The sequence below is a fragment of the Emys orbicularis genome, chromosome 2 (genome assembly GCF_028017835.1).
Source record: "Emys orbicularis isolate rEmyOrb1 chromosome 2, rEmyOrb1.hap1, whole genome shotgun sequence".
NCBI classification, from domain to species: Eukaryota; Metazoa; Chordata; order Testudines; family Emydidae; genus Emys; species Emys orbicularis.
The window spans coordinates 195,429,005-195,453,092 of NC_088684.1; the positions used below are offsets into that span (position 1 = coordinate 195,429,005).

The window sequence follows — 24,088 nt, forward strand, 5'->3', positions numbered from 1 at the left end:
TGGGCCTGCCTCTGCCCCTAGCAGCTCGTGCCTGGTGACGCAGCTCCCAGCGCCTCTCGCTCAGCAGCCGCCAAGCCGCCCCCCTGCACTGCAGCAGCCACGCGCACACCCCGCTCCTCCCACGAGAGCCCGCCGCACCCAGCCCCGCTCTCGCAAGCCCCACGTGTTGCACCCTCATGGGCTGCTAGCGCCCGCCTCCGCCTCGCCCCGCCCCCTTTAGTACCTCCCGCTCTGACCTACCCACCAATCCCAACGCGAGAAGTGGCCACTCTGCGCAGAGAAGCCACGCCCCTTCCTCCTCCACCTCCCACCCCCTCCTCTTCTTTGTCCTCTTCTCTCATTCCCACCCCTTCTGCTTCAGGACTGTTGCAGCTGAAACTAGTGGCAGCTGGTGATTGGTGGTCCCCGAGACAGCCAATTGGAGAGAGGCACCTCAGAGCAGGCGTGTAGTGTGGGCCCAGCCCCCTAAGAAGAAGAGAAAGAAGGGGGAAAAGAAAAGGAGAAACGCAAAGCAAGTCAGGTGGTGAAAGGTGCAATTTTTAGGGTATTGCTAGTACATGCAAGGATGAATGTCAGTAAAGTCTACCTGTTAGTACTCCTCCTGGGGCTGGCTCAGCTTGCTATATTAGCAAGCTGCCAAGAAGAAGAACAAGGTGGAGGTGAGTGTGTGATTAGTTCTGCTGTAGTAGATGAGAGCTGGTTTGTCTCAGGTCCGAAAAGGAAACGGGCTTGTGTTAGAATGTCGTGGTCTGTAACAGTTAAGGGAGGAGGGATTGGTAAAGGGATAACTACTAAATCTGCTGTACCCTGCGAAGGTACTGTTATACAGATGCTTGAGGTCTCTTGTTGAGTTAGGAGGGATAGATTAAAACTAGTGGAGGGGGAGGGAAGCAAGGGCTGGTCGGTAAGCAATTAAAAGAATTAGAGGATGTGTGGAAAAGTAAAATGTTAAGTAATGATAAAAAATGCAGGAAAAAATATGAGAAAATAAGGGCAGTTAGCGGATCACAGGGGTTAAAGTGTGTAAAAGCCAAAATCTCTGGAAATAGGAGGTGGCAGTTGTAATCCTAAAGCCCTGAGGTTAAATGAGGAAAATGCTTGCTAGAGTATCTAAAGACTATTGATCTGCTAATTGGATAAAATTGCCACATCCCTTACAATATCTATGAAACTCATTGATTGCTTTTGATCAACTAGCTTATGTCCTGTTCTTATTTGCATTGCAGAAACCCAAAGACTGACTATTCTCTTTTTGTGCAAATATTTTATGCTTTGTTTATGCTTTCTTTATAGATATGTATTCTGTAACTCATTGCCTTGGGTCACTCACACTGGAAATGAAAACTCTGTTATAAGGTTAGAAATTCCAAGGGAGAAATTAATCTCAATGCAGAGGATCAGCATGAGGCCTATGCATTTACTAAAGGGCCAATTGCACAATTAAATGCACATGGGTGCACTGCACATTGATTTTAATTGCAGTACAAGGTGTGTGTCTGTGCACAGTCAGTTGTAGGCTCAGGGCCTGAGAACTTTGAGGGATAACACCTTAGGTGAATACTATGTAATAGGGTGAATTTCATTTCTAAGACCTATTCTAGCAAACATGTTCGTGAATAAAGCCTGTTTCTAGGATTGGGTCCTGAGGAAGTGATGCAAAGTAAACATAGTTTAAAAATTAGACTGAAGTTATTTCATAACTTCTACATCTTTAATCTTATTTTGGCAGAGGAAAAAATATATTTTTCAATCTTTTTATGTTAATATAACTAGAACTAACTATTGCACTTGAACTTATGAAACGACTAAATGGCCTGGAAAACAACTCCATATTGAAATGTTAACATAACGTTAACTGGATAATGCCACGAAATAACTATTCTTATATTTGAAGAATTTCTCGCTTCTTAATATGTAACCGCTACTTAAATTAATGGTGGTGATTAAATTGTACTCTTCTAAACACACACATTTATTTTCCGAAGGTGAACTTGAAATGAGTCTAAACCTCTAATCAATAAGTAGTGATAGTGGTTAGCCTAATGCAACTTATCTAAAAATTATTACCTTCCAAATTAAGAAACTACCATCGTAAAAAGAGAGCGCTTTTATAGGAGGTAGAAAAGAATTAACTTCATGAAGTTGTGTGGAATAACCTCGGGGGGTCTTTTCCCCCCTAAACCTTTTCCTGGGCTAAATAATGACAGACCTCAAAGCCTACTTTGATTTAATAAAAATCCATCACAATTTGCTAACTCTGCCGGTTGCTTTCTTCAGGGTTTTAATATTCTTATGGGGCTTCTACTTGTCCTAGGCTGTGAAAATTAGTACTTTGACTTGCAGCTCATTCTTCTTGTCTCCTCCTGCAAAGTATAAAATGAAGTGCTAGCATCCTCAGTATTCACTGTCTCCTTTCACATTAAAAATAACAAGTGTTTCAAAATTAAAAGGAACACAGAATACTGAGGATATCTACAACCTCTATATTCTCACAGGGCTCTTACTTCAAATAATCTGTTGCAGTTTTGTTTTGTTGAATCTTAAGTATCTCGGTCATCCATGCATATTTCCTCACTTCCAAAATTAGATGAAACAAAGCTGCTTTGCATTAGAAATAATTTATAGTCTAGATAGGACTGAGGACATGATATAAAATGGTGTTTCAGTTTTTTAGAAACCTTATTCACACACAAATTAAAACAATAATCTTGTTTGTCCTCTAAAATGTTAGGCACTCTATGGAGTTTTGTGGGAGCAGAGATTCTGAGATAATCACTTGGCTCCCAATCCTGCAGATAGTTGCTCAGGTGAATAGTCCCATTGAATTTAATGAAAGTAATTGTGTGTAAAATTACTCACCTGCATAAGTATTTACAAGATTAGGGCCATGGGGGAAACACAACAATTAAGGTTCTCCAGCTTTGCTGTATGAGGATCAGGAGAACTTTACTGTGGGAGAGTATATTCTGCTCTCTCTGTTTTACTTCTTATTTTGAACAGCAATCAGGAGACACCTTTACTCTTTCTTAGGAAGCTTCTTTAGTATGACACTGTCCATGCTGCTTGGCTGCTCACCTGAACACTTGCTGTGGTCAGCTTTCAGAATACAGCTGTCCTAGAGTTTATTTCCCTATTACTTGCAGAGTATTTGCTCACAAACATCTCAGAATGATATCCTGGTCCCATTGAAGTTAGTGGGAGCTTTGCCATTGTCTTCAATGGGGCCAGAATTTTGCCATCTTTCTGCAGATGACTGGTGTACAGAGTACAGTACCACACTGCCATTATCAAAGACTTTTATATGTAAACTGGAGGTTTGTTTTCCTCTGATATGCATTAGTTTAATAGTAATCCATTACATACCCATAATACCCTTCATCTGTGGACCACAAAATATTTTACACATCTTAATTAATTCTCACAAAACCCCTGTGAGATAAGTAAGGGGTATATTTTCAGACCACTACTTTCATCACTGAAATGCAGCCACGTGTCTGGGGATACAGCAGTTAAGTAGTGTTACTCTGCATTAACTAAGTTTGTATAGGAAGTGAAGAAGAAGAAGAAGAAGAAGAATACTAAATATAGTTTAAGTTGTGGGGGACCAGAGAGGTAGTTTGGCTATGACATTTCCTGCCGTGAGCTTCAGCTTGGACACCTGAGTTAATATTCTTACAGGTGGATTTATCAAGCTCAGTGTTGTGACCAAGTGTCTGGGAGTCATAGCCACCATGTCCTTCCTAAGCTGTTAAATGGGAAGGTGGTAACAGGTGGATCCTAGTATGAAAGAGGGAACACAGGTACAGAAAAGATTGTGAATGACTGACATTATTAAAAGTGCCATAGGCTCTGTAATGATTACAAGTTATCAGGTCCTTGATTTTTGCATCACATTAGAAGAACATGTAGCATGAGCATCTAAACTATAAGAACTAGAACACACTACATTATAACGAAGGCTAAATTTTTGTCATGGATATTTTTAGTGAAAGTCAGGGACAGGTCACAGGAAATAAACAAAAATTCACGGCAGCTTGTGACCTGTCCCTGACTTTCACTAAAAATATCCATGACAAAAGGGGTAGGTGGGTGCTGGGGGCTCCTGGGTCCCTCACCGATGTGGTGCGTGGGAGCTCCGGGATCCCACTGCCCCTGGGGCTGGGCTGCTGCGGGGTCCCCTCACCCCAGACAGCTAGTAGCTGCAGAGTCCCCCAGTCGCCTGCCGTGGCTGGGCAGCTGCGCGGGGTCCGCCTGCCGTGGCTGGGCAGCTGCGCGGGGTCCTCCTGCTGTGGCAGGGAGCTGTGAGGGCGGGGCTGGCTGGGAGTTCCAGCCCCAGGGCAGAAAATGTCATGGAGGTCGGCTTCTGAGACCTCTGACATAATTGTAGCCTTAATTATAACTAAGAGAGAATCCTCCCCAGGTGAATAAGTTTCTGGGAGATATTTTGTCTTTGTTCTAACATTGAGTGTCCTTCCCTCATTTCCTATGCATATGCATATTTATTTTGGAGCTGGGCCCAAGCTCCAAAGTTCAGATTTGAATCCAAGACTGAACTGCCTCAGAGTTCAATGGAGTCTGGTTCAGATTCAAGATCTTAGAGATGGAGCTAGCTGTGAAATTTGCATCTAGATCCAACAGTCATTAGTATTTGGATCCAGGGTTTTGGTGTGGGACCATATGTAACTTTAAAAAAAAAAAAAAAAAAAAAACCCAAACCCTGAATAGGCCCTACTGCTGATAAATGCTGCTTAATGATAAATATGCAAACACTATCTATGTGATCCACCACAGTTATGCGAACTCCCAGCCAGAAATATGCATGAAGATCATCCAGATGCACCCAGGGCTTGGGATGAATGTTCTGGTATGTTTGTTAAGACCTGTGGCAGGGTTGAAGCAACAAGTTTATTTTCTTAAAATTCCATCCTCTGTGCTCAGTTCCCACTGAAGTGATCAGAAGTTACCCATATTCATGAGAAGGTAGAGTTTAACCCTCAATAATGACTTGATGAATTTGCTGGTCACTTAGTGTGACTGCTTGCGTGAGGTTTTATTTTTAAACAAAATTTGTTGTTTAACTGCCTCATCAATTTCTTTTGCAGGAAGCTTAAAGAAAAACATAGACTTAAATTTTATTATAGCTATTTCTCTTTTTCCTTCCACACAGACCTCTGTTTTTATATGCAAATATTTATTTGCTACTTCTGCAATTTAAGCTGTAGTCACTCAACAGGCTAGCCTCATTCTGTAACTGTCAGGGCACCTGACTCTTAAAAATGTAAATCTCTAACTTAAAGTTTCATCCGCTGGGTTGTGTGTGTAGGGGTTGTTTTTTGCATCACATCTTTAGCAGGTCTTAGCCTTCTGAAACTGACAGCAGACTTGAAGGTAGACAGTCAATGTCACTCTAAGAAGCAATGACACTAGTGAAACTAGCGGCAAAAGTGGATAAACTCTACTACCAGCGAATTGTAAGTCTGCTCTTGAAAGTGCAAGAGGTGGATTGATTTAAATCAGTGATTTCTTTTTAATCAACTTTTTCTTTTTGTACTTCAGTTATTTTATAAAGAAAGGTGCATTCTTATTGTTTTGATATAACCATTAAAAATGTTGATTACAACTAAACAGCCTTTACACTAGATTTAGTACATCTTTTTGCTACCTAGGAGGGTACACTAACTTAAGCAACTATATAGCTTAATATTTTCAGATTCTTAATTGTACATTTTAGTATGTTAGAAGAGGGTGAATGATATATTGCTTATTTACTGGGTAATTAACTTTATCTTGATTTGTGTCCAGCTGCAGTAAGATGGCAACTAGAATTTAATTAAACACACAAAACAGCATATAAAATTTATTTGTATTAAACAAAACATTAAACATTTTGAATACATAAACTTCTCTTATCAAAACTTGTTTCACATTTACAACTAAATGATTTATTAACCTAAGAAGTTAACTGTAGTCAGTGAATTAAATTGACTATTTCAGGTCAGCCTGGGAAAATTTTCAAATATGCCCTTGCCTAAGTGAAAGTAACTGGAATATAAGTTCCTACTTGCCTAAGTCTCTTAAAAATGAGTCTCCTAAGTTACGTAGGCTGGTCTATTGTGCCATATTTATAAAGCCTGACCTCAAAAGTTAGATGTTTGTCCCCTGATTCTTTCTTTATATAGAAAAGCAGCCTTGAACTCAAAGTTTTTGATAGAAGCTCATGGGTTCAGCATATTTATTTTTATTTAAATATTTTAAGAGAGATAATAAGTTTAGACCTTAACATATTTTGGATTAAATTCAGATTTCATTTTAAACAGGTTTATGTAAAAAAAGAAAAACTTATTATAATTTAAATAGCAAAATCAAAAGACAATCTGATTGGGGGAGGGTCTTTCTTTTTTTTTTTTTTTTTTTTTTTTTTTTTTTTTTATCCACCCTGAATATGATGCTGTTTTGTGTTTCTGACAGTGAAGTAAAAGGGGCAAGGGAATGAAGTAGTGTAATATTACTGTCAGCAGTGTACAATGATCTGTGTGGCCTATCAAGGAGTACTTTTGTAGAAAGCTATGAAGCATTTTAAGGATACTGAGGTAATTACAGAAGCTGCAGTAAAATTAGACCTCAATTTAATAAACTAGAAGGACTAGGCCTGAACTCCTTATGTTCTTACTCATGCAAAACTTCCGTGGTCTTGTGAGTTCATTTTGTAGAGGCAATATTAATTCTGACATTTAACTCTGAATGCTTGACTTTGCAACCTAAAGGGTGATGGGTGGATATAAGTAAGCAATGGTACACAGAGTGGTCTGGTGGTTAGTGACAAGGCTAGGAGTTCTGAACTGACTTCCCATTTCTGTCAGAATTTCATTGTGACCAGAAAATCCAGTCTTGAGTGACTTGCTTCAAAAATGATGAGCATCCTCAACACCTGTGGAGACCTGATTTTTTTTAAACTTGTTGCTCACTTGTAGCTTCTGTTTACAAGTTTACTTGAAACTTTGGGTGCTAAGCAGCTCTGAAAATCCAATCCTTTGCACCTCTCTTTCTGTTTCCCTATCTATAAAATGGATATAGTAAGGCTTTCTAACTCTCAGGAATGCTTTGAGATTTTTTTCATGTTTAAGTGCTTTGGGATCTATGTGGGGAAATGCTTTGGAAATACAAAGTAATAACACGTTTTTCAAGTGCATTGACCAATTTTAAATCCGTGTGTGCAGTTGCTGCTTGAGAGCAGGTGAAACAGTAGTCAGTGTTGATTAAAGAAACTTAATCTGCATCCAGATGTCTGCTACTCTAAGATAGATAACCTCTGCAAGCCTTCTGGCTCCTGCAAGCACTCATTTAATCAGAAGCTATGGTATCAGATACCCTTTAAAGCTGAATGTTAATTAAAAGTAACACACATCCACCTGAAATACAAACTGCTTTGGGGCTGAGGGGGAGTTAAAAACAGGAGAAACTTACTGAGCGATGCCACTCTCCCTGCAGTAAAACTTACCTCCTGTGGCCCTAGAAACTACTGCTCTCTGGTCCAGTTATGCTTTCAGTTACACTGTTGAAAATCCAAGTAACTCATTTGACATCAGTGGATTTACACCAGCATAACTGAGAAAAGAACGTAGTCCATTATTATTCCCACTCCCTTGCCCATTAGCCATCATGTGTTCCTTTAATCCTGGATGCACAAATTCTAGTTGCAGCCAGAACATTTTCCCAGCTGGGAATCCTGCCCGGAACAGATAAGTTTGGCTAGGCACCTACATGGTTTCTTGTCTTACTACATGCTGAGGTGTTTTGTTCATAAGCTGACTGGACATTCACCACTACATGGGTGAGGAAATTAATAATGTGGGCTCTGCAGTGGCAATACTTTTTCCTGCAGTTAATAAGAGCTTTGGCTTTGTTAGTGCTTGTTCTATTAAATTAACTCCCTGAAAGTTCTTCAGTAAGGCTTACTTTTTCTTGAATATCAGTGTTATCCGATGCTGGTGTGGTTTGATCCCTCAAGTAGCTTCTTAATGAGACGGGGGACATCTTTAATTCCAAACCAAGAATGAATGTGGCAGTGGAAATAACCCACACAAACCAAAGCTAGGACAACCTTCACCCAAGATTGAATGGCTGCTTGCTTCTCTCTCTCTCTCTCTCCTCCACTCCCCCCAATATCTGTAGATTTGAGGTAGTAAGTTCTACAGCCTGAATCATGGATGCCTCCTAAAACAACATATTTAAACAAGGGGGAAATGCTTCAGATACATTCACTCTTAAAATAGCACTCTAAATAAACACTGATTAATAAAATGATGAAAGCTGTAATGTTGTAGCTAGTATTTTGCCCATTTATCCTGAAGCTGGCAACAGCATAATCAGCAGGTCAAATTATACACTCAGTATAAATCCAAGCAAACGCCTTAATTTCAGTATATATCCAGAGTCGTGATCTGAGTTAGTCTCTTGCTCTCTTCCATCATTGTTAAACACTGTCAGGTAATTCAAGGCCAAAACCAAAGCTCTTTGTTTATTCAGATTTGTCTGCATTATCACACGGAATTTTACTACATCTAGCACATCTAAGGGGACTCCACATGGACGCAGGGGTAGGCAACCTATGGCACGCGTGCCGCCTATGGCACGCGAGCTGATTTTCAGTGGCACTCACACTGCCCAGGTCCTTGCCAGCGGTCGTGGGGGGGAGGAGGGCTCTGCATTTTAATTTAATTTTAAATGAAGCTTCTTAAACATTTTAAAAACCTTATTTACTTTACATACAACAATAGCTTAGTTATATATTATAGACTTCTAGAAAGAGACCTTCTAAAAACTTTAATATGTATTACTGGCATGCGAAACCTTAAATTAGAGTGAATAAATGAAGACTTGGCACACCACTTCTGAAAGGTTGCCGACCCCTGCAATAGAGGATCCCAATGCAGGAGCAAGGCCATGATGGGTGCAACACAAAGAAAGTCTTTGAAACCATTGTATCTAGATAAAATTTCCAAAGTGGTGGGTTTGGGGGGTTTTGTTTGTTTTGTTTTTTAATGTAATGAAAATCTTGTTAGGAGATTGTTCAGTCCACGAACTGAGAATGAGAAAGTGAAACTGACTAGTATAATTTCAGTGAGCGAATGCAAGAATAAAATAAGTTTCCCATACTTTGGGGGAAAAATTTAAATGAAAACAATTGCACACTCACCCACTACAACCTCACCATGTGGTATTAAAGACTTAGATGCTAATTTATACATCTTCCTTGCCTCTCCCTACCTGGCTAGTTCTTTGTGTTTCTCTCTCTTCCCTCCCCCACACCCACTGCCAAGGAGGCATGCCCCACACTTCAGGAAATGCTGATGTAAATATTCATAATGTACTTGCTTTTCTCTTTTTATATGCTTTGAGCAGCAGAACAGTTGTGTTGATATTTCAGGTGTCATCCTCATTGACATCTGAATTAGCATCCATTGAAATGCATAGGACACCACACTTCAGAGCTATTGTTTCAGGCTCTCTGCAAACTCTGGCAGTCATAGCTGCATTGGTTACACTCTGATCATATTCTGAAGAGGTGGTGTTTGTTTTTTTTTTTATTTATTTTTTTTTTTTTTACTTTTTAAAAAAGTATAATTTTTAACCTGACAGTGTTGCTTTATCACTAAACTTGAAACAACCTAACTTGTATTGTTTTTTCCCCCCACTTTTCTAGAATCTATTACAAAAGAGGATGACGATGATGACGACGATGAAGATGATGACGATGAGGATGATGATTCTGAAGTTAAAGAAGAAAATGGTGTTTTAGTTCTGAATGATGCAAACTTCGATACCTTTATTGCAGACAAAGACACCGTGCTGTTGGAGTTCTATGCACCATGGTAGGTTTGAAACTTGCAGCATTTTAATAGCCCTTCTGTCCCAAATGGATATGTCTATGGGGTTCGAGCCCTCCATTAAATACTTTCCTCAGGAGTCAGTCAAATTTATTTTAGTGTACATATTTCAGCTGGGTTTGTGTGATCCATTTATGGCTTTCTGTGGACAGATTTGTCACTTGCAGCTTAATAGCATGCAAATCTACATAGCTAAAATCACAGGTCTGGATTGTGCCAGTTAGGCAGAGCCTAGAATAAGGTGTGACGTAGAGCGGCATGATTGTAGGGGGAGCACTGGGAGACATTCTACCCCTGGGAAGTAGAACTCTTCCGCAGCCTACTCTAGGAGTATGCCTGGAACTGCACCTATGTATGAACTGCAGCCTGTTCCTTCTGACTGCTGGTCACACTGTAGATAGAGCCATGGCTCTATCCTCTTGGGGCACTGTGTATCCCTGGGGGAGTAGAGACAGAGCTGTTCTGACCACAGACGTTGCAATTGTGCCTGGCTCTCATGCAGGTCATGTGGGAGAATAAGGAAGGAGAAGGCCCCTTGCATCCTCCCCACTGCACAGCCAGGTAAGGTCCGGGCAGAATTCAGCCCAGCATCAGAAAATGGCTAGGGATTCTGGGCCTGTTTCTCAGTTACCCCCTTAATGCGTCTGGAGTTGGGACTGAATTGGGAGGCAAAGGCAGCTTCAAATTACCTTAGTATATAGTTGCCTATATTCCAAAGACATGCAGGGGTTCCCCACTGTGAGTAGGTGCAGCTGGCTTTGCTTCCCTTGGTACTCCGTGGCCCTGACAAGCAGAAAGTAGCCATAATACAGTACACTCTGGCCAGCCTTTGATCATCCGTCTCCATTGGGGGCTGGGAGCAGGGCTAAGACAGGCCCCTTACACCAGTGCTTCTCTGGTTGGGGAGCTCCCTGTTCAAGGGTATTGTTGTGAGGCTATTTCTGCCCACTTTAAGGCCACTTACACTGTTCCACCAATGTCAATAGGAATATGGTATAACTAAAAATTGACCCACTTAAGGTCGGCATTTTTAACAGCATTTTGCTGTACATCTCAGTAGTCCAATTCTGCAGATAATCAATTTGCATTGGTGTAACTCTGGTGCACTCAGAGGAGTTTCCAGTTGTATCAATATAAATCCAGGGTAACGGAATTTAGGCCAGTATATTTAATCGAGTGCATTTTACACCACAAACAGTAATATACTAAAGAAAAGGAAAACATAGGAACAGAAACTGTTGGCAAGATGCTGAGTTAGCACTGCTGCAGGAACCTTTTGCGTTGCCTGACTTTGTGATTTTATTTTTTAAACTGCAATTTAACAATGTATTAACATAAAAGCAGCCAAGGAAATTAAATGCGAAACACTTTTTTTTTGAATGAGAAAGATGGTCTCCGCTTAGTGTTAATGTTGAAAATTTGGTCCCAATTAGCATTTAGATGAACCTATCTAGCTTCTTATATTGGCCTCCATCATGTAATATCTGAATAGAATCAGGAAGGCATGAGTTCCCACCTTTGTAGCTGGAATTTGCCTGCAATTTTTTTTGTAGGGCATAGTTACATATGTGTGATGGTCGTAGCTTTGTAATGGAAAAAGATGGAAACACTTTTTTCTTTTAACTTTTTTCACCTGGCCTTGATGCTAAACAAAACTGATTTAAGATTTTCCTATGGAAATAAGACTAACACTCTCTCTGTCATGCAGGCTGTCCCAGCAGCCCCAGCCCCTGTATGGATTTCTAGGATGGCCAGACAGAGAGAGTGTGCAATGATGTCATAGGTGGATGGGACTCTATTAGGCACCTTTTATTTCTTCTTAGCTGCTGACTGAACATGCTCCGTAGTGGTCCCCCACACACACGTGCTCACACAGTTGTTTTTATTTCCCTCCCACAATCATTACATACGACTTTAGCAAAAGACTTCAGTGGGGGTCAGGATTTCACCCAAAGTCTTTAATGATAGTTACATCTATGCCAGGATTCACAATTCTGTTGTTTCTGCTATTCAAATAGTGGTTACGGTTTTTACAGTGGAGTGGTTTGAAGGTCGATAGGAGGAGTTGGTTGCCCTTTAACTCAAAAATAGCTGAATGGATCTTGCTTAAACTTTCTGAAACTCCTCTTCGGGCGTGGACAACTTCAAATCAAAGCATGAATGTTTCTTGATATTAAAAACAGAGGTCATAATGGAGACTATGGCTGAAGGTCAGAGCCTCGAACTTCCATGTAGATAGCACTTCTTAATAATCTTACCATTCAATAGTACTTTACAATATCAGTTAAATAATATTAATGTAGTTACTGGGTGGGCAAGTACAGCAATAATTTTAGACTCCAAGATAGGAGTATGAGACCCGTCATCCTGGATCAGACCATTTGATTCAACTAGTGCTCACCACCCTTCTGCTCTCGCTTCATACAAGAGCCGTCCACTGACAACCTGATCACCGAACTTGACTGTTGCATTCTCTCTACTGGTGGGCCCACATATGCACAGCAATTTAAGAACTATTTGCTGTATTGACTGTGGTTTTTGTTTGTGTTTTGTGTGGTTTTTTCCCCTGTCTCTGCTGCAACATTCTAAAACCACTTTGTGTGCAATATAGTTCATTTTTTGTCTCCTTATCCTGCTTCACCTAAAAAATGTCACCTTTTATGCACAAGCAACGGCTTGGATTTGCAACTCATGGAGTGGCCTGATCCCTTCCCATCTTACCAAGAGGCAACTCTCACTTCACTTCTCTTACCTCATTCCAACCCATTCATAAGTGACCCTGCAGATAGGGTGACCAGATGTCCCGATTTTATAGGGACAGTCCCGATTTTTGGAGCTTTTTCTTACATAGGCACCTATTCTTCTCCCCACCCCCACCCCCCCGTCCCGATTTTTTCACACTTGCTGTCTGGTCACCCTACCTGCAGATCATAAGGATAAGCCCTATCAAGATTCCTAGCTTATGACCAGGATAAAGAACTGGACATGAGTAAAATGCTGATGGGAAACCCTAACACCCACCCCACCCCCCACCCCCCCGGACTGGTGGCCAGGACCAGTGTGAGTGCCACTGAAAGTCAGCTCGCGTGCTGCCTTCGGCATGCGTGCCATAGGTTGCCTACCCCTGATCTATACTGTGCATGATTATAAATATATATAGAGAGAGAGAGAGAGCTTTCCTTTTTCCATAGTGAGGAAGGCCAGTGTTCTAAGTTTAACTATCTTATGATAACTGTTGTGGCTGTAAGAACTGGAGAGATTGTGTATAGCAGGGGCAAACATTACTAAAACAATACAGTTGGACACTCTTATCTATTCTAGATCTGAAATCCATAGCAAGAAAAATAACACACTAATTCTGAGGTCTTCTTGTGGAATGCTTTGTGGAAATGCAGAGTAGCAAAATATACCTTCAAGTTCATATCTCTGATTTTACAGGTGCGGGCACTGCAAGCAGTTTGCTCCAGAATATGAAAAGATAGCCAAAACTCTGAAGGAAAATGATCCTCCCATTCCAGTTGCCAAAATAGATGCTACTGCAGCCACTGCTGTGGCAGGTCGTTTTGATGTTAGCGGCTATCCAACCATCAAAATTCTGAAGAAGGGGCAGACAGTTGATTATGATGGATCCCGAACAGAAGATGGTAAGCAGTGCTCTCTCTGAGTTCAGTGTAATGAAGTGAATGGAAGGGTGAAGTGGCATCTTATGACTTATAAGTGGGGCTTTTTAAACACGCTGATCCATTTGTACGGTCTGTTCCTGAGTGCACAGCACCTTCTTTTCAGTTGACTTTTAAATGGAGGAATGTTAAGGTCAAGATTATTCTTTTTATTATTATTATTTTTATTTATTTATTTTTAGGGCCTTTTGAACAGCTTCATGTTACAGTATGACTTCACTAGGTATTGGGTGTCACTGATACCCAGTGGATTCTCTTTCACCCGTCACTCCCACACGTTTACTAATGTACAGCAATTTGGCTGTTAAAATGGTACTCTTTCATGCTCTGAGAGAGGCCAGCTAACAGTAGTATCAGTATTGGTATATTGGCAATGGCTGTGAAGCCGCTACTTATTTGACACTTAAGGAGATGTTACTGTACTTCAGTCCAGGCTGGGAGAAAAGCTGGCTCTTCCAGAGCTGTCATTCCAAAATGTTCAATAAGAAAAGGAGACACTGAAATAACTTGTTGCAATGTACTGTATTTGCGCTCTATAAATCTGGAGGAGCATGAATTGAAATACTGACTTTTTGTTTATTGTTTGCATTTCTACGGGGTCCATTAACAAGGAAGTAAGGCACAAAAGGAGCCCAAACAAGTAAGGGTATAGCTAGGATTAGAATTCAGGAGTTCCTTGGTCCTGCTCAATCCAAGATAATACTCAGTCACTCATGTCTCAAATTCTTGATCTCAAATCTTCCTCATAGACTGACACTACAGCACTAGGAAAGATACAGGTGTCATGGATATGCAGCATTACGAACTTGTGTATTCAATTGTTTTTCAGCAATTGTGGCTAAAGTTAAAGAGGTTTCTGATCCAAATTGGATCCCTCCTCCAGAAGCTACACTTGTGTTGACCCAAGATAACTTTGATGAAGTAGTGAATGATGCTGACATAATGCTGGTGGAGTTCTATGCCCCATGGTAAGACAAAATGCAAATTTCTCCTCTTTCACAGATGTGGCATGGCTGTGAAGCTGGAAGGGAGGGGCAGCCGGGGGCCCCCACCTGTCGAATTTAGTTTTCCTATAAACCTATCCCTTCTTAAAATGACTTGCTTGCTTGACAGCATCCTTAGAATGGTATTCTGTTTTGAATGAGTTGTGTATTTAAATGGGAATACTCCTTATACTGAACTTGATATTTTAAAGAGCTCTTCCTCATGAAAGGGGGTGGGGAGGTAGCATTGGAGATAGCCACATAGACCTGGAGATATTTGCATAGTGTTTGGCAACACTAGAACATGATTCATTTCTGACTTTTATCACCCCGTTACTCCAGTCCTGAGCATCTGTTGAGGAAAAAGTTAGCTGCTATTTGTTGTGGTTTTGCTGTTTGTGGTTTGTGTTTTTGTTTTTTCCTTCCCTACAGGCTATGACCAAATCATTGGTCACTTTAAACTCAAAACTTAATCCATTGCTGAGATCTAGTTCTCAGCAGGTGAAAAGCTAGAGGAGTAACTCTCTGTGCAACTTATCCTCCCTGAGATATTCCATGTTTTAATAGGCTGAGGGCATGTCGTGATGTGGTTAAAACCAAGTCAGGTACAGCGTTCATTAAGAAAGCACCTCTCTGAAGAGTCACTAGGGGGGGAAAATTAAGAATGTAACATCCCTACTTATTTTCCATTCTGGAAATGTGAATTTCCCCACTTCACATGCCTGGAAGGTAAGAAGCACATACTAGATATTGTTACCTATAAAATATCGTTGCCCTCTCGCCCCCTCCCTTTTTTTTCCTTTAGGTGTGGACATTGCAAAAGGCTCGCTCCAGAGTATGAGAAGGCTGCCCAGGAACTCAGCAAACGCACCCCCCCAATTCCCCTAGCTAAAGTGGATGCCATTGCTGAAACAGATCTCGCAAAGAAGTTTGACGTCTCTGGCTATCCAACTTTGAAAATCTTCCGCAAGGGCAAGCCTTTTGACTACAATGGCCCACGAGAAAAATATGGTAACGGGTCTTACTATTTTGAGTTAGAATTGGGGGGGCTGGGGGAGGAGGGAAGGATGAACCACAAACATTTTGAAAAAATCTTGTGTAAATTCTGCTGTTGGTGTAGCTGGAGTGATAGGGCATGGAAAACTGCATTCTCTCCTTTGCCTAGGTTAACAGGATTTACTGAATCTCACAGAACCCAGGGTCTTATCACTAGTGCCCTACCAAATTCACGGCCATGAAAAACGCGTCACGGACCATGAAATCTGGTCTCCCCCCGTGAAATCTGTTCTTTTCTGTGCTTTTACCCTATACTATACAGATTTCACGGGTGGAGACCAGCGTTTCTCAAATTGGGGGTCCTGATCCAAAAGGGAGTTGCCGGGGGGGGGAGGGGTGTTGTCACAAGGTTACTTTAAGAGGGTCGCAGTATTGCCACCCTTACTTCTGGGCGGCTGGAGAGTGGCGACTGTTGGCCGGGTGCCCAGCTCTGAAGGCAGCACCCCACCAGCAGCAGCGCAGAAGTAAGGGTAGCAGTACCACAACCCCCCCCTACAATAACCTTGTGACCTCTTCCCCCCCCCCCCCCCCCGTTCCTCCCAACTCCTTTTTGGGTCAGGACCCCTACAATTACAACACCGTGAAATTTCAGATTGAAATAGCTGAAATCATTAAATTTATGATTTTTTTAAATCCTATGACCGTGAAATAGACCAAAATGGACCATGAATTTGGTAGGGCCCTACTTACAGCACCTTTTCATATGGGAGACAACTCAAACCAGTTTACAAAAACAAGAAGTTGAATATAGGTGACACAGCAGTGCCAGTATGGGCAGCCATTCCGCTACACAGAGATGTCCCACTTAAGTGCTGACAGTGTTGAGTGCTGTTCTTAACTAGTTTAAAACTCAGGAGGAATTAAAGTCAGCATTTTCAGGTGGCGTCTTGTGTTTTGGATGCTCAATTTCAAATACACGGGTCTTGGATTTTCAGAAGAGCCAAGTAATCGCAACATCAATTGAATTTGGTAGAAGTGGCAGTTGCTCAGCTCTTCTGAAAAGCAGTCCTAAATTGAACACCTGAAATTAGAGGGCCTAAATCTTGATCATTTAGCATTTTTGTTGTTGTTGCTGTAGTACATCTGTTTAGAAAGCTTGATCTCCAACTGAAATGTGGTCTTTACAAGATGGAAATTGCCTCAGAGGCACAATACCTGAACCTTGCTTTCAAGTAAAACTTCTGAATAACCTTTTTTTGTTTTTGTCCCAGGTATTGTTGACTACATGATTGACCAGGCTGGTCCTCCATCCAAACAGATTCAGGCTACCAAACAGGTACAAGAATTTCTGAAGGATGGCGATGATGTCATAATCATTGGCATCTTTAATGGAGAGATGGACAAAGCCTACCAGCTGTATCAAGATGCTGGTAAATTATATTTTTCAAATACTAAGCTAAAGGCATTTCTGTGTTCTCCCACGGACTGCCTAGGGGGAGTGTTCACCTATTTCTGCTCTGAGTTTAATTTTTATTTTAGCTTTTCAGTTTATCTTTAATCCTTAGGAGACTGGCTAACATCTCAGGTAGAGGTCCTCTGAGGACTAGCTTTTTCATAATACTTTGGGACAACTCTGCGGTGCGTAGTGCCAGGGAAGGAGGGAGGATTTCTGTCTGCTGGGTAGCTGACGTACTCTAAGACTCTTGAGAGAGACCAATCCTGACCTCTCCGCTCCCCTGCCTGCCCTGCTGACATCTGCTGCCTCCCTCCTGACTGTTCCAGATGACACTTACCTCACACTTCCATGAGTAGGGAGCCAGTGGGAAGAAGCCGGCTGTATGGCTGCAATAGGAGGTCAGGCAAGGTGTGGGAGGAGAACTGATATAGAACCAGCAGTACAAGTGTGTGGAGAGGCAAGGCTGGTAGCTGAGAGGCAGTTAATGAGTTGGGGTGTATGAGCACCGGGTGGGGACAGTGGGATGCAGAGGAAGCTCAAAGTCAGGGTGGTGGGAAGGGTCTTACTTTCCTCAGGGGAGGGAGAAGAAGCTTGGAGAATAGGGGCTCAACCTTGGTGGCTGGGAGTGGAGAGGAAGGGGGAAGTATTGAGGATGGGTGCTCTTCTCTCCAGTCCCTCAGTACAGATCATTGACAATCCAGTTACTCCTATTCAGTGCTCTGGGAGGAGTGCAGTATTTAAATATACAAGAGGCTAAGCATTACTGCCTCCCTCCCTTTGGTGGAGAAGGCTGGACACAGATCATTTGAACCAGTCAATGCCGCTCTTGGCAGCAACCTGAGGGGGATAGAGAGCAGCAAGACATTCCCTCCTTCCTCTCCCCATGGCAAAGCATACTTGTTAGCTCTTACTGCTCTGATCACCTGCATGGCAGTACAGCTTCACAATTAATCTGGCCATTCCAACACAGCAAACTGTTGCACTGTCTCTCATTTGGGAGAGAGCCACAAATATTACTTTGAAAGGTGCCTATTCCAAAATATATTAAAATAAATATTATAAAGCAGCTATTTGAAGTTGCTCAGGGTTTTGGAATACTAGAATAAATAGATTGGTGGGCAGAGTTCAGGTGAGGCGCAGTCGAAGGTGCATGCTAAATTTGTCTCCAGATTCTCACCTGTGGGTGGAAATATAGTAATACCTGAGGCAGTATAAAGTTCTAAAAGTTTAGTCTCTAAGATGCCACTACTTTCCAAATCTTGGGGCAAGGGGAGAATTTCTATAAACTAGAGTTAAAGGATTTTAATCTTAGGCTATGTCTACACTGCCCTGAAGTTTGGATTACCGAGGGGTGGGGTACCAAAAAATGCTGTGTTTTAACTCCTGTGTGGATGCTCGTGGACTTTAAGGTCAGAAGGGACCATCGTGATCATCTAGTCTCACCTCCTGCACATTGCAGGCCACAGAACCTCACCTGCCCACTCCTGTAATAGGGTCCTAATCTCTGGTTGAGTTACTAAAGTCCTCCAGTCATCGTTTAAAGACTTACAAGTTACAGAGAATTCACCATTTTACACTAGTTTAGTTTAAACCTGCTGTGGGCATGACCTAAAAGGTTCCTAGTCTGCATTAATGTAATCCTGTTTGAAGAGGATTAAATTAATGCAAACTAGGAGCCTCTAAATTCATGCCTGTAGCCTCCACATGGGGGAGTTACAGTGCAGCACTTTGGTACACACCGTAGACCAAATTGCAAGGCCATGTCAACAACCCCTCAGGTGCAGTAGCTTTTAGTTGCTAATTTTTTTTTTTTTTTCCCCCACCTTAATTTCTCAGCTAATGGCTTAAGAGAAGATTACAAGTTTCACCACACCTTCAGCAGTGAGATCGCAAAATTCTTGAAAGTGACTCCTGGAAAACTGGTCGTCATGCAACCTGAAAAATTTCAGTCAAAACATGAGCCCAAAATGAATGTTTTGGATCTTAAAGTGAGTAGTTTTCCAGGCTATTAGGAAAAATGAAGTCTGCTTGCTTGATTACAAGTATGTATGAAGACCCTTTTCATTCATATACATGAGCAGTTCATATCCTCCAATTGGAATTTAATAGTCCAGTTAATTTAGATATTTCCTTAAGATTATAAGGGCCTGATCCAAGCCCCACTGAAGCCAATGGGAATCTTTCCACAGACTTCAGTGGGCTTTGGATCAGACCCTAACTGTTACTTTTGGTTTAATTACAGTGGGACTGATTTGTCCTCACTCTGGTTTTATGCTGGTGTGACTCCATTGACCTCAATGGAGTTACTCCTTCTCTTACTTACACGAATGAGAATGGAACCAGCTTTTTTTTGCCTCCTAAAATGGCATGAAATCACTCTAATTGTGCCTTTTCCACCTCCAAAGGCTTCATGAGGCCACACTGAAGGCATAAACTACTTCTCCTGTTCAAGGACCTCAGAGATTTATTGTGCATGTTTTATATACAAAATACATCTGTATTATAATAGAAATGTACAACTTGACATTTTATTTATTTATTTAAACTAAGTGCAGCACTCTTTTTACTTTAAACAGGATTCTACCGATGGGTCTAAAATAAAGGATCACGTGGCAAAACATGCTTTGCCACTAGTTGGTCATCGCAAAACCTCCAATGATGCTAAGAGATATGCTAAGCGTCCTGTAGTGGTTGTCTACTATACTGTAGACTTTAGTTTTGATTATCGTGTTGGTGAGTTTAACTCTCGTGAGCGTCCCCCAAAATAATTGCCTTTGGGGAAGAGAGAAATTGCTAATCCTATTGTGTTCTGGTGATTTCAGCTACCCAGTACTGGAGAAGCAAAGTCTTAGAGGTAGCCAAAGACTTCCCTGAATATACTTTTGCCATTTCTGATGAGGAAGATTATTCTTCTGAAATAAAGGATCTGGGGCTGATTGACAGTGGGGAAGATGTTAACGCTGCAATCCTGGATGAGGGTGGCAAGAAATATGCCATGGAACCAGAGGAGTTTGACTCTGATGTGCTCAGGGAATTCATTTTGGCATTCAAAAAAGGTAAAAAACTTAAAACACAGAGTTGGTGATCTGTGGGGGTGGTGAAGGGACTGTGCGCACGTGGGGGCAGGTTGTGTTTTTGGGGTTTTTTGTTTTGGTGGTGGTTGGGTGTTCTTTGTCCTGTTCTTCCCCACCACACCCCTCCTCCTGGATCTGTTTCTGAAACAGAACTCTGTGTTAGACAGGTGATAGCTATCTCTTGCCCCCTTCTTACATTTGTATCTTCGTTAACTTTGTGTTGCTCAGACTACACAGTGGCATTTAGACAATTCTAGCTACGTACTAACACACTGTGTGTGTCTGTCAGTCACTTGAAAGGGTTGGTAAGCCCCAAATTTTCTTATACTTGCTCATGAAATATGTATGTTCAAATGACAGCAGTCCTTTATTCATATTCATTGCTAGTATAATGAACCAGTATGTGTCTATTATTATGGTGATAGACACCAATATAAGAAAAAAGAAGATTTTTATCAAAGAAATGGATTTCACCATCCATATTCCACCAGCTTGTTGTATTAAAAAATTAAGTAACTAACCCAGGTTTCAAACAGAGGATAAGTTTATTCAGCTGGTGAAGCTCACATCTTCCCTTGTTTGAACTGGTGCAACTGCACTCCTTGCTGGCCACCAATGGTTGAAATCAGGATTTATCCTCAGAATATTAAAGCTTCTCTCTAGAGAAGACTTAATTCAGTCTAATGGTGGCCTCTCTTGTTGACTTCACTTTCTGTTGTTGTTTTTTTTTCCCTAGGAAAACTGAAACCTATTGTGAAATCCCAGCCAGTACCAAAAAATAACAAAGGGCCTGTGAAGATTGTGGTGGGTAAAACATTCGACACCATAGTAATGGATCCAAAGACTGATGTCCTAATAGAGTTCTATGCCCCCTGGTGTGGACACTGCAAGCAACTGGAACCTGTATATGCTGAGCTGGCTAAAAAATATAAGAACCAGAAAAACCTAGTCATTGCCAAGATGGATGCTACTGCCAATGACGTGACAAATGATCACTACAAAGTGGAAGGATTTCCCACCATCTATTTTGCTCCCAGCAACAACAAAAAGAACCCTATTAAATTTGAAGGCGGGAATAGAGACTTAGAGCATTTGAGTAAATTTGTAGAGGAACATGCAACAAAACTAACGAGGACAAAAGAAGAGCTTTAGATGAGCTGAGGGTGGAGAAAGAATTTTGTACGTTGTAGGGAAAGCAAGTTACTCACAAAATTTGTTGAGGGAACAATTCAGCAGTTTAAGCAAAGGGGATTTTTGGGCAGAAAAAATATTGCAGTATCTGATTTTTGTATTACAAAAAAATCATTCTGGACACTGAACTTCTGTCTGACATGAATGTCTTTATAGTTATAGACTAGTTATAATTTTGATCTTTGGAGGAAAAATACAGTCTTTATTTTTTGTGACTACCTTTTGAGCTTGATTATTTTTTGATTACAGTGCAGTTTGTTTTGGGTATTTTTTAACTCTCTAAGATTTATCAAAAAAAAATAATCTGCCAAACAGGCCTGTATCTGCCTCTTCATGTTTGTTAGGTTTTTTTAAGTTCTTTTTCTATTTGAATTTGAACAGCTGTGTTTCATGTGGCTGTATCACTTTCTGTCTTGAAGGATGAGAAGGGAATTTTAAAATGGAGACAACTGTCTTATCAAGATCAGATGCAAACAACAAAGGTGCTAACTCAACATGCTTCTGCACCTGTCTGCTTTTGCTTTGTGTGTCATTTTAAGATTACACTTCTGTTCCCTACAAAAATACGAAGATGCATCTGTTCATCAGTAGCTCCACCCCTCTCTCCCCTTTCACTCCTTTACTCCCAGGAACTGTATTGAATATACTCTTAAAAAGTGAAGTGTAATGCTTGAAGTAGGAGTATATGATGACGTGTGTTGCTTAGTATTGTAATGCAGTCTAGAGAGAGGCTTTAATATTCTGAGAATAAACCCTGATTTGAACAATTGGTGGCCAGCAAGGAGTGTAGTTGCACCATTTCAAACAAGGGAAGATGTGATCTTCACCAGTTGAAAAAACTTACCCTCTGAAACCTCAGCTAGCTAGCTAGTTAATTTTTAATACAACAAGCTAGTGGAATATGGACAGTGAAATCCATTTCCTTGATAAAATCTTCTCCTTTCTTATATTGGTGTTCATCACCGTAGTAATAGACACGTACTGGTTGGTTTAAGCATTATGGGCTTCATTTCTTTTGGCAAAGGGTTAGGGGTTTTTGTCCAGAGTGGTCTTTTAAAGAAAATGGACAGATTCCCATTATTTAACAATGCACTGTTATACACCTACCTGCAGTGGGTTGCCACAGAATTAACTGCAGCTGCCATGGACTGTTCTTCAGGTACTCAGTCCTAAAATTCTTGAAAGTGCTCCTCAACTTTGCATGCGCAGCTTTAGACATGTGTGTCCTGATTTTTTTATTTTTTATTTTTTTAAGTGCTCAGCATTCTTTGGAAAAACCAGGCTGCAGGTGTCTAATGTTAAACATGCAAAAATATTTTTAAAAAACAAAACTGAAAAGTCTGGCCTTAATTTTTAGAAGGTGGCTCTTCTGCGAATACCACAGAGCTAATTAGCGTCCCCCCCCCACACACACACACACACACAAAGGGGAGGGGCAAGGGGCGGGTGTGTTGAAGCTCAGAAAGTATTTCTGTACTAGTGACCCTTCTCCTTATTTGTGGTTCAAATGTTTGTGTGCCATGTAGACTCTTAAAAATCCATATATTCTACCTAGAAAATAGACCAGAGTTTAGTTAATGATTGTTCAAAGGTTGGGCTGTAAAGAGAAATAGTGGTGGATTGCTTACTTTAAAGAGAGCTGCCCAAATCTCAGGTTTAAGAGTTTCCCTAAATGATACTGATGAAAGCCAATTAAGGGGCAATTGCCCCTTGTAATTTGGAACAAAGAAGCTTCTGTCATATAATTTCTGACTCTTGTATGCTGTTTCCAGTTCCAGACCCGTGCTTGACTGTTTGTTTGTTTTTTCCTTTGTTAGATTGGAGGAAGGATTGTAAAAACCCCGGATTGTAATGTGCTTGAAACAAGTGCCTTTTATAGGGAGTAGGTTTTAAAAAAATAAAATCTCTAGGAGCACTGTATCTCCTCTCTTCTCAGAGGTTTAATATTGCAGCATGCTCCATTTAAGGTATTTCCACAGAGAAAACTCTCAGTATAACACTGTTTACAAGCAGATCCCAGACCCTAACAATGTTGTTCTCTACCCTGGACTATAATGACCCTTATAGCCCCTAACTTTTCCTTTGTAACTTTTGTTAATTCTCCACAATGTCTAAAAGAAAACTTAAGTTCTGCGGTAACATGCAGAATTATGCTCCTATCTTATTCCCTCTGTGCTCTCTTATTGGAGCAATATGACACTCCACTGCCTGTGATGGGCTATTCATTATACTTGTGTTATGCCTGAGCTGTCAACATACCTAGGAAAAAATGAATATCTCATTGTTCGTGTTACAGGAGTTTTACATTCCACCTCTGACTTCTTTTTATTAAAGTATTGAATTGAAGCTAGTGAACACAGATTTTGCTGCTGGAATGTGCTCGATATTGCAGTGATGAGCACAGGAGAAGAACCTATATAGAATATTCTGGTTCAAATATTGTGGGCTGTTGAGTGGCCTTCAACTCCTATTTATCAGAACTAGGTTGCTCGCCACCCCCCACACAATCAGGTCTGAGTCACTGCTTTGGTTTTAGGTACTATGATCACTTCCTAGTAAGCCGCCATGACTGTTTCCTTCCTTCTGCTGTAAAGCGAAGGAGGTTGTCATTGGAGAAGAAGAGACTGAGAGATTCATAACACAAGTGCGGAGATGGTTTTTGTAGAATGTCGTGCTTGTAAAATGTGAAAGATGCAACCCTTTGAACTCTGTCACAACCAGAAACAGCATTAGTTGTAGCCCTCCTAATGTCCCCTGATGCCACCCTGCCACTGTGGCAACTCCGGCAGGAGCACGCTCTCTCCTGTGTGAAAAGGTAGGT

The 24,088-nt window shown here is 41.1% G+C and overlaps 1 protein-coding gene across 1 annotated transcript; it reads left to right on the top strand.

Moving 5' to 3' along the window:
• The first annotated feature begins 378 nt into the window (after positions 1–378).
• On the top strand, positions 379–22,049 carry PDIA4 (protein disulfide isomerase family A member 4). Its single transcript, XM_065399075.1, has 10 exons — positions 379–659; positions 9,704–9,872; positions 13,326–13,531; positions 14,397–14,535; positions 15,356–15,561; positions 16,818–16,976; positions 18,839–18,990; positions 19,579–19,735; positions 19,825–20,058; positions 20,813–22,049. The coding sequence occupies exons 1-10, from the start codon at positions 566–568 to the stop codon at positions 21,226–21,228; spliced, it is 1,932 nt and encodes a 643-aa protein (XP_065255147.1). The 5' UTR covers positions 379–565; the 3' UTR covers positions 21,229–22,049.
• The last annotated feature ends 2,039 nt before the right edge of the window (positions 22,050–24,088 follow it).

Excerpts from the sequence above, each read along its gene's own strand:
- PDIA4 (XM_065399075.1), top strand. The coding sequence starts at position 566 with ATGAATGTCAGTAAAGTCTACCTGTTAGTACTCCTCCTGGGGCTGGCT. Across the intron at positions 9,873-13,325 it reads TTGGAGTTCTATGCACCATG|GTGCGGGCACTGCAAGCAGT; the intron begins GTAGGTTTGAAA and ends CTGATTTTACAG. Across the intron at positions 18,991-19,578 it reads TGAATGTTTTGGATCTTAAA|GATTCTACCGATGGGTCTAA; the intron begins GTGAGTAGTTTT and ends TACTTTAAACAG.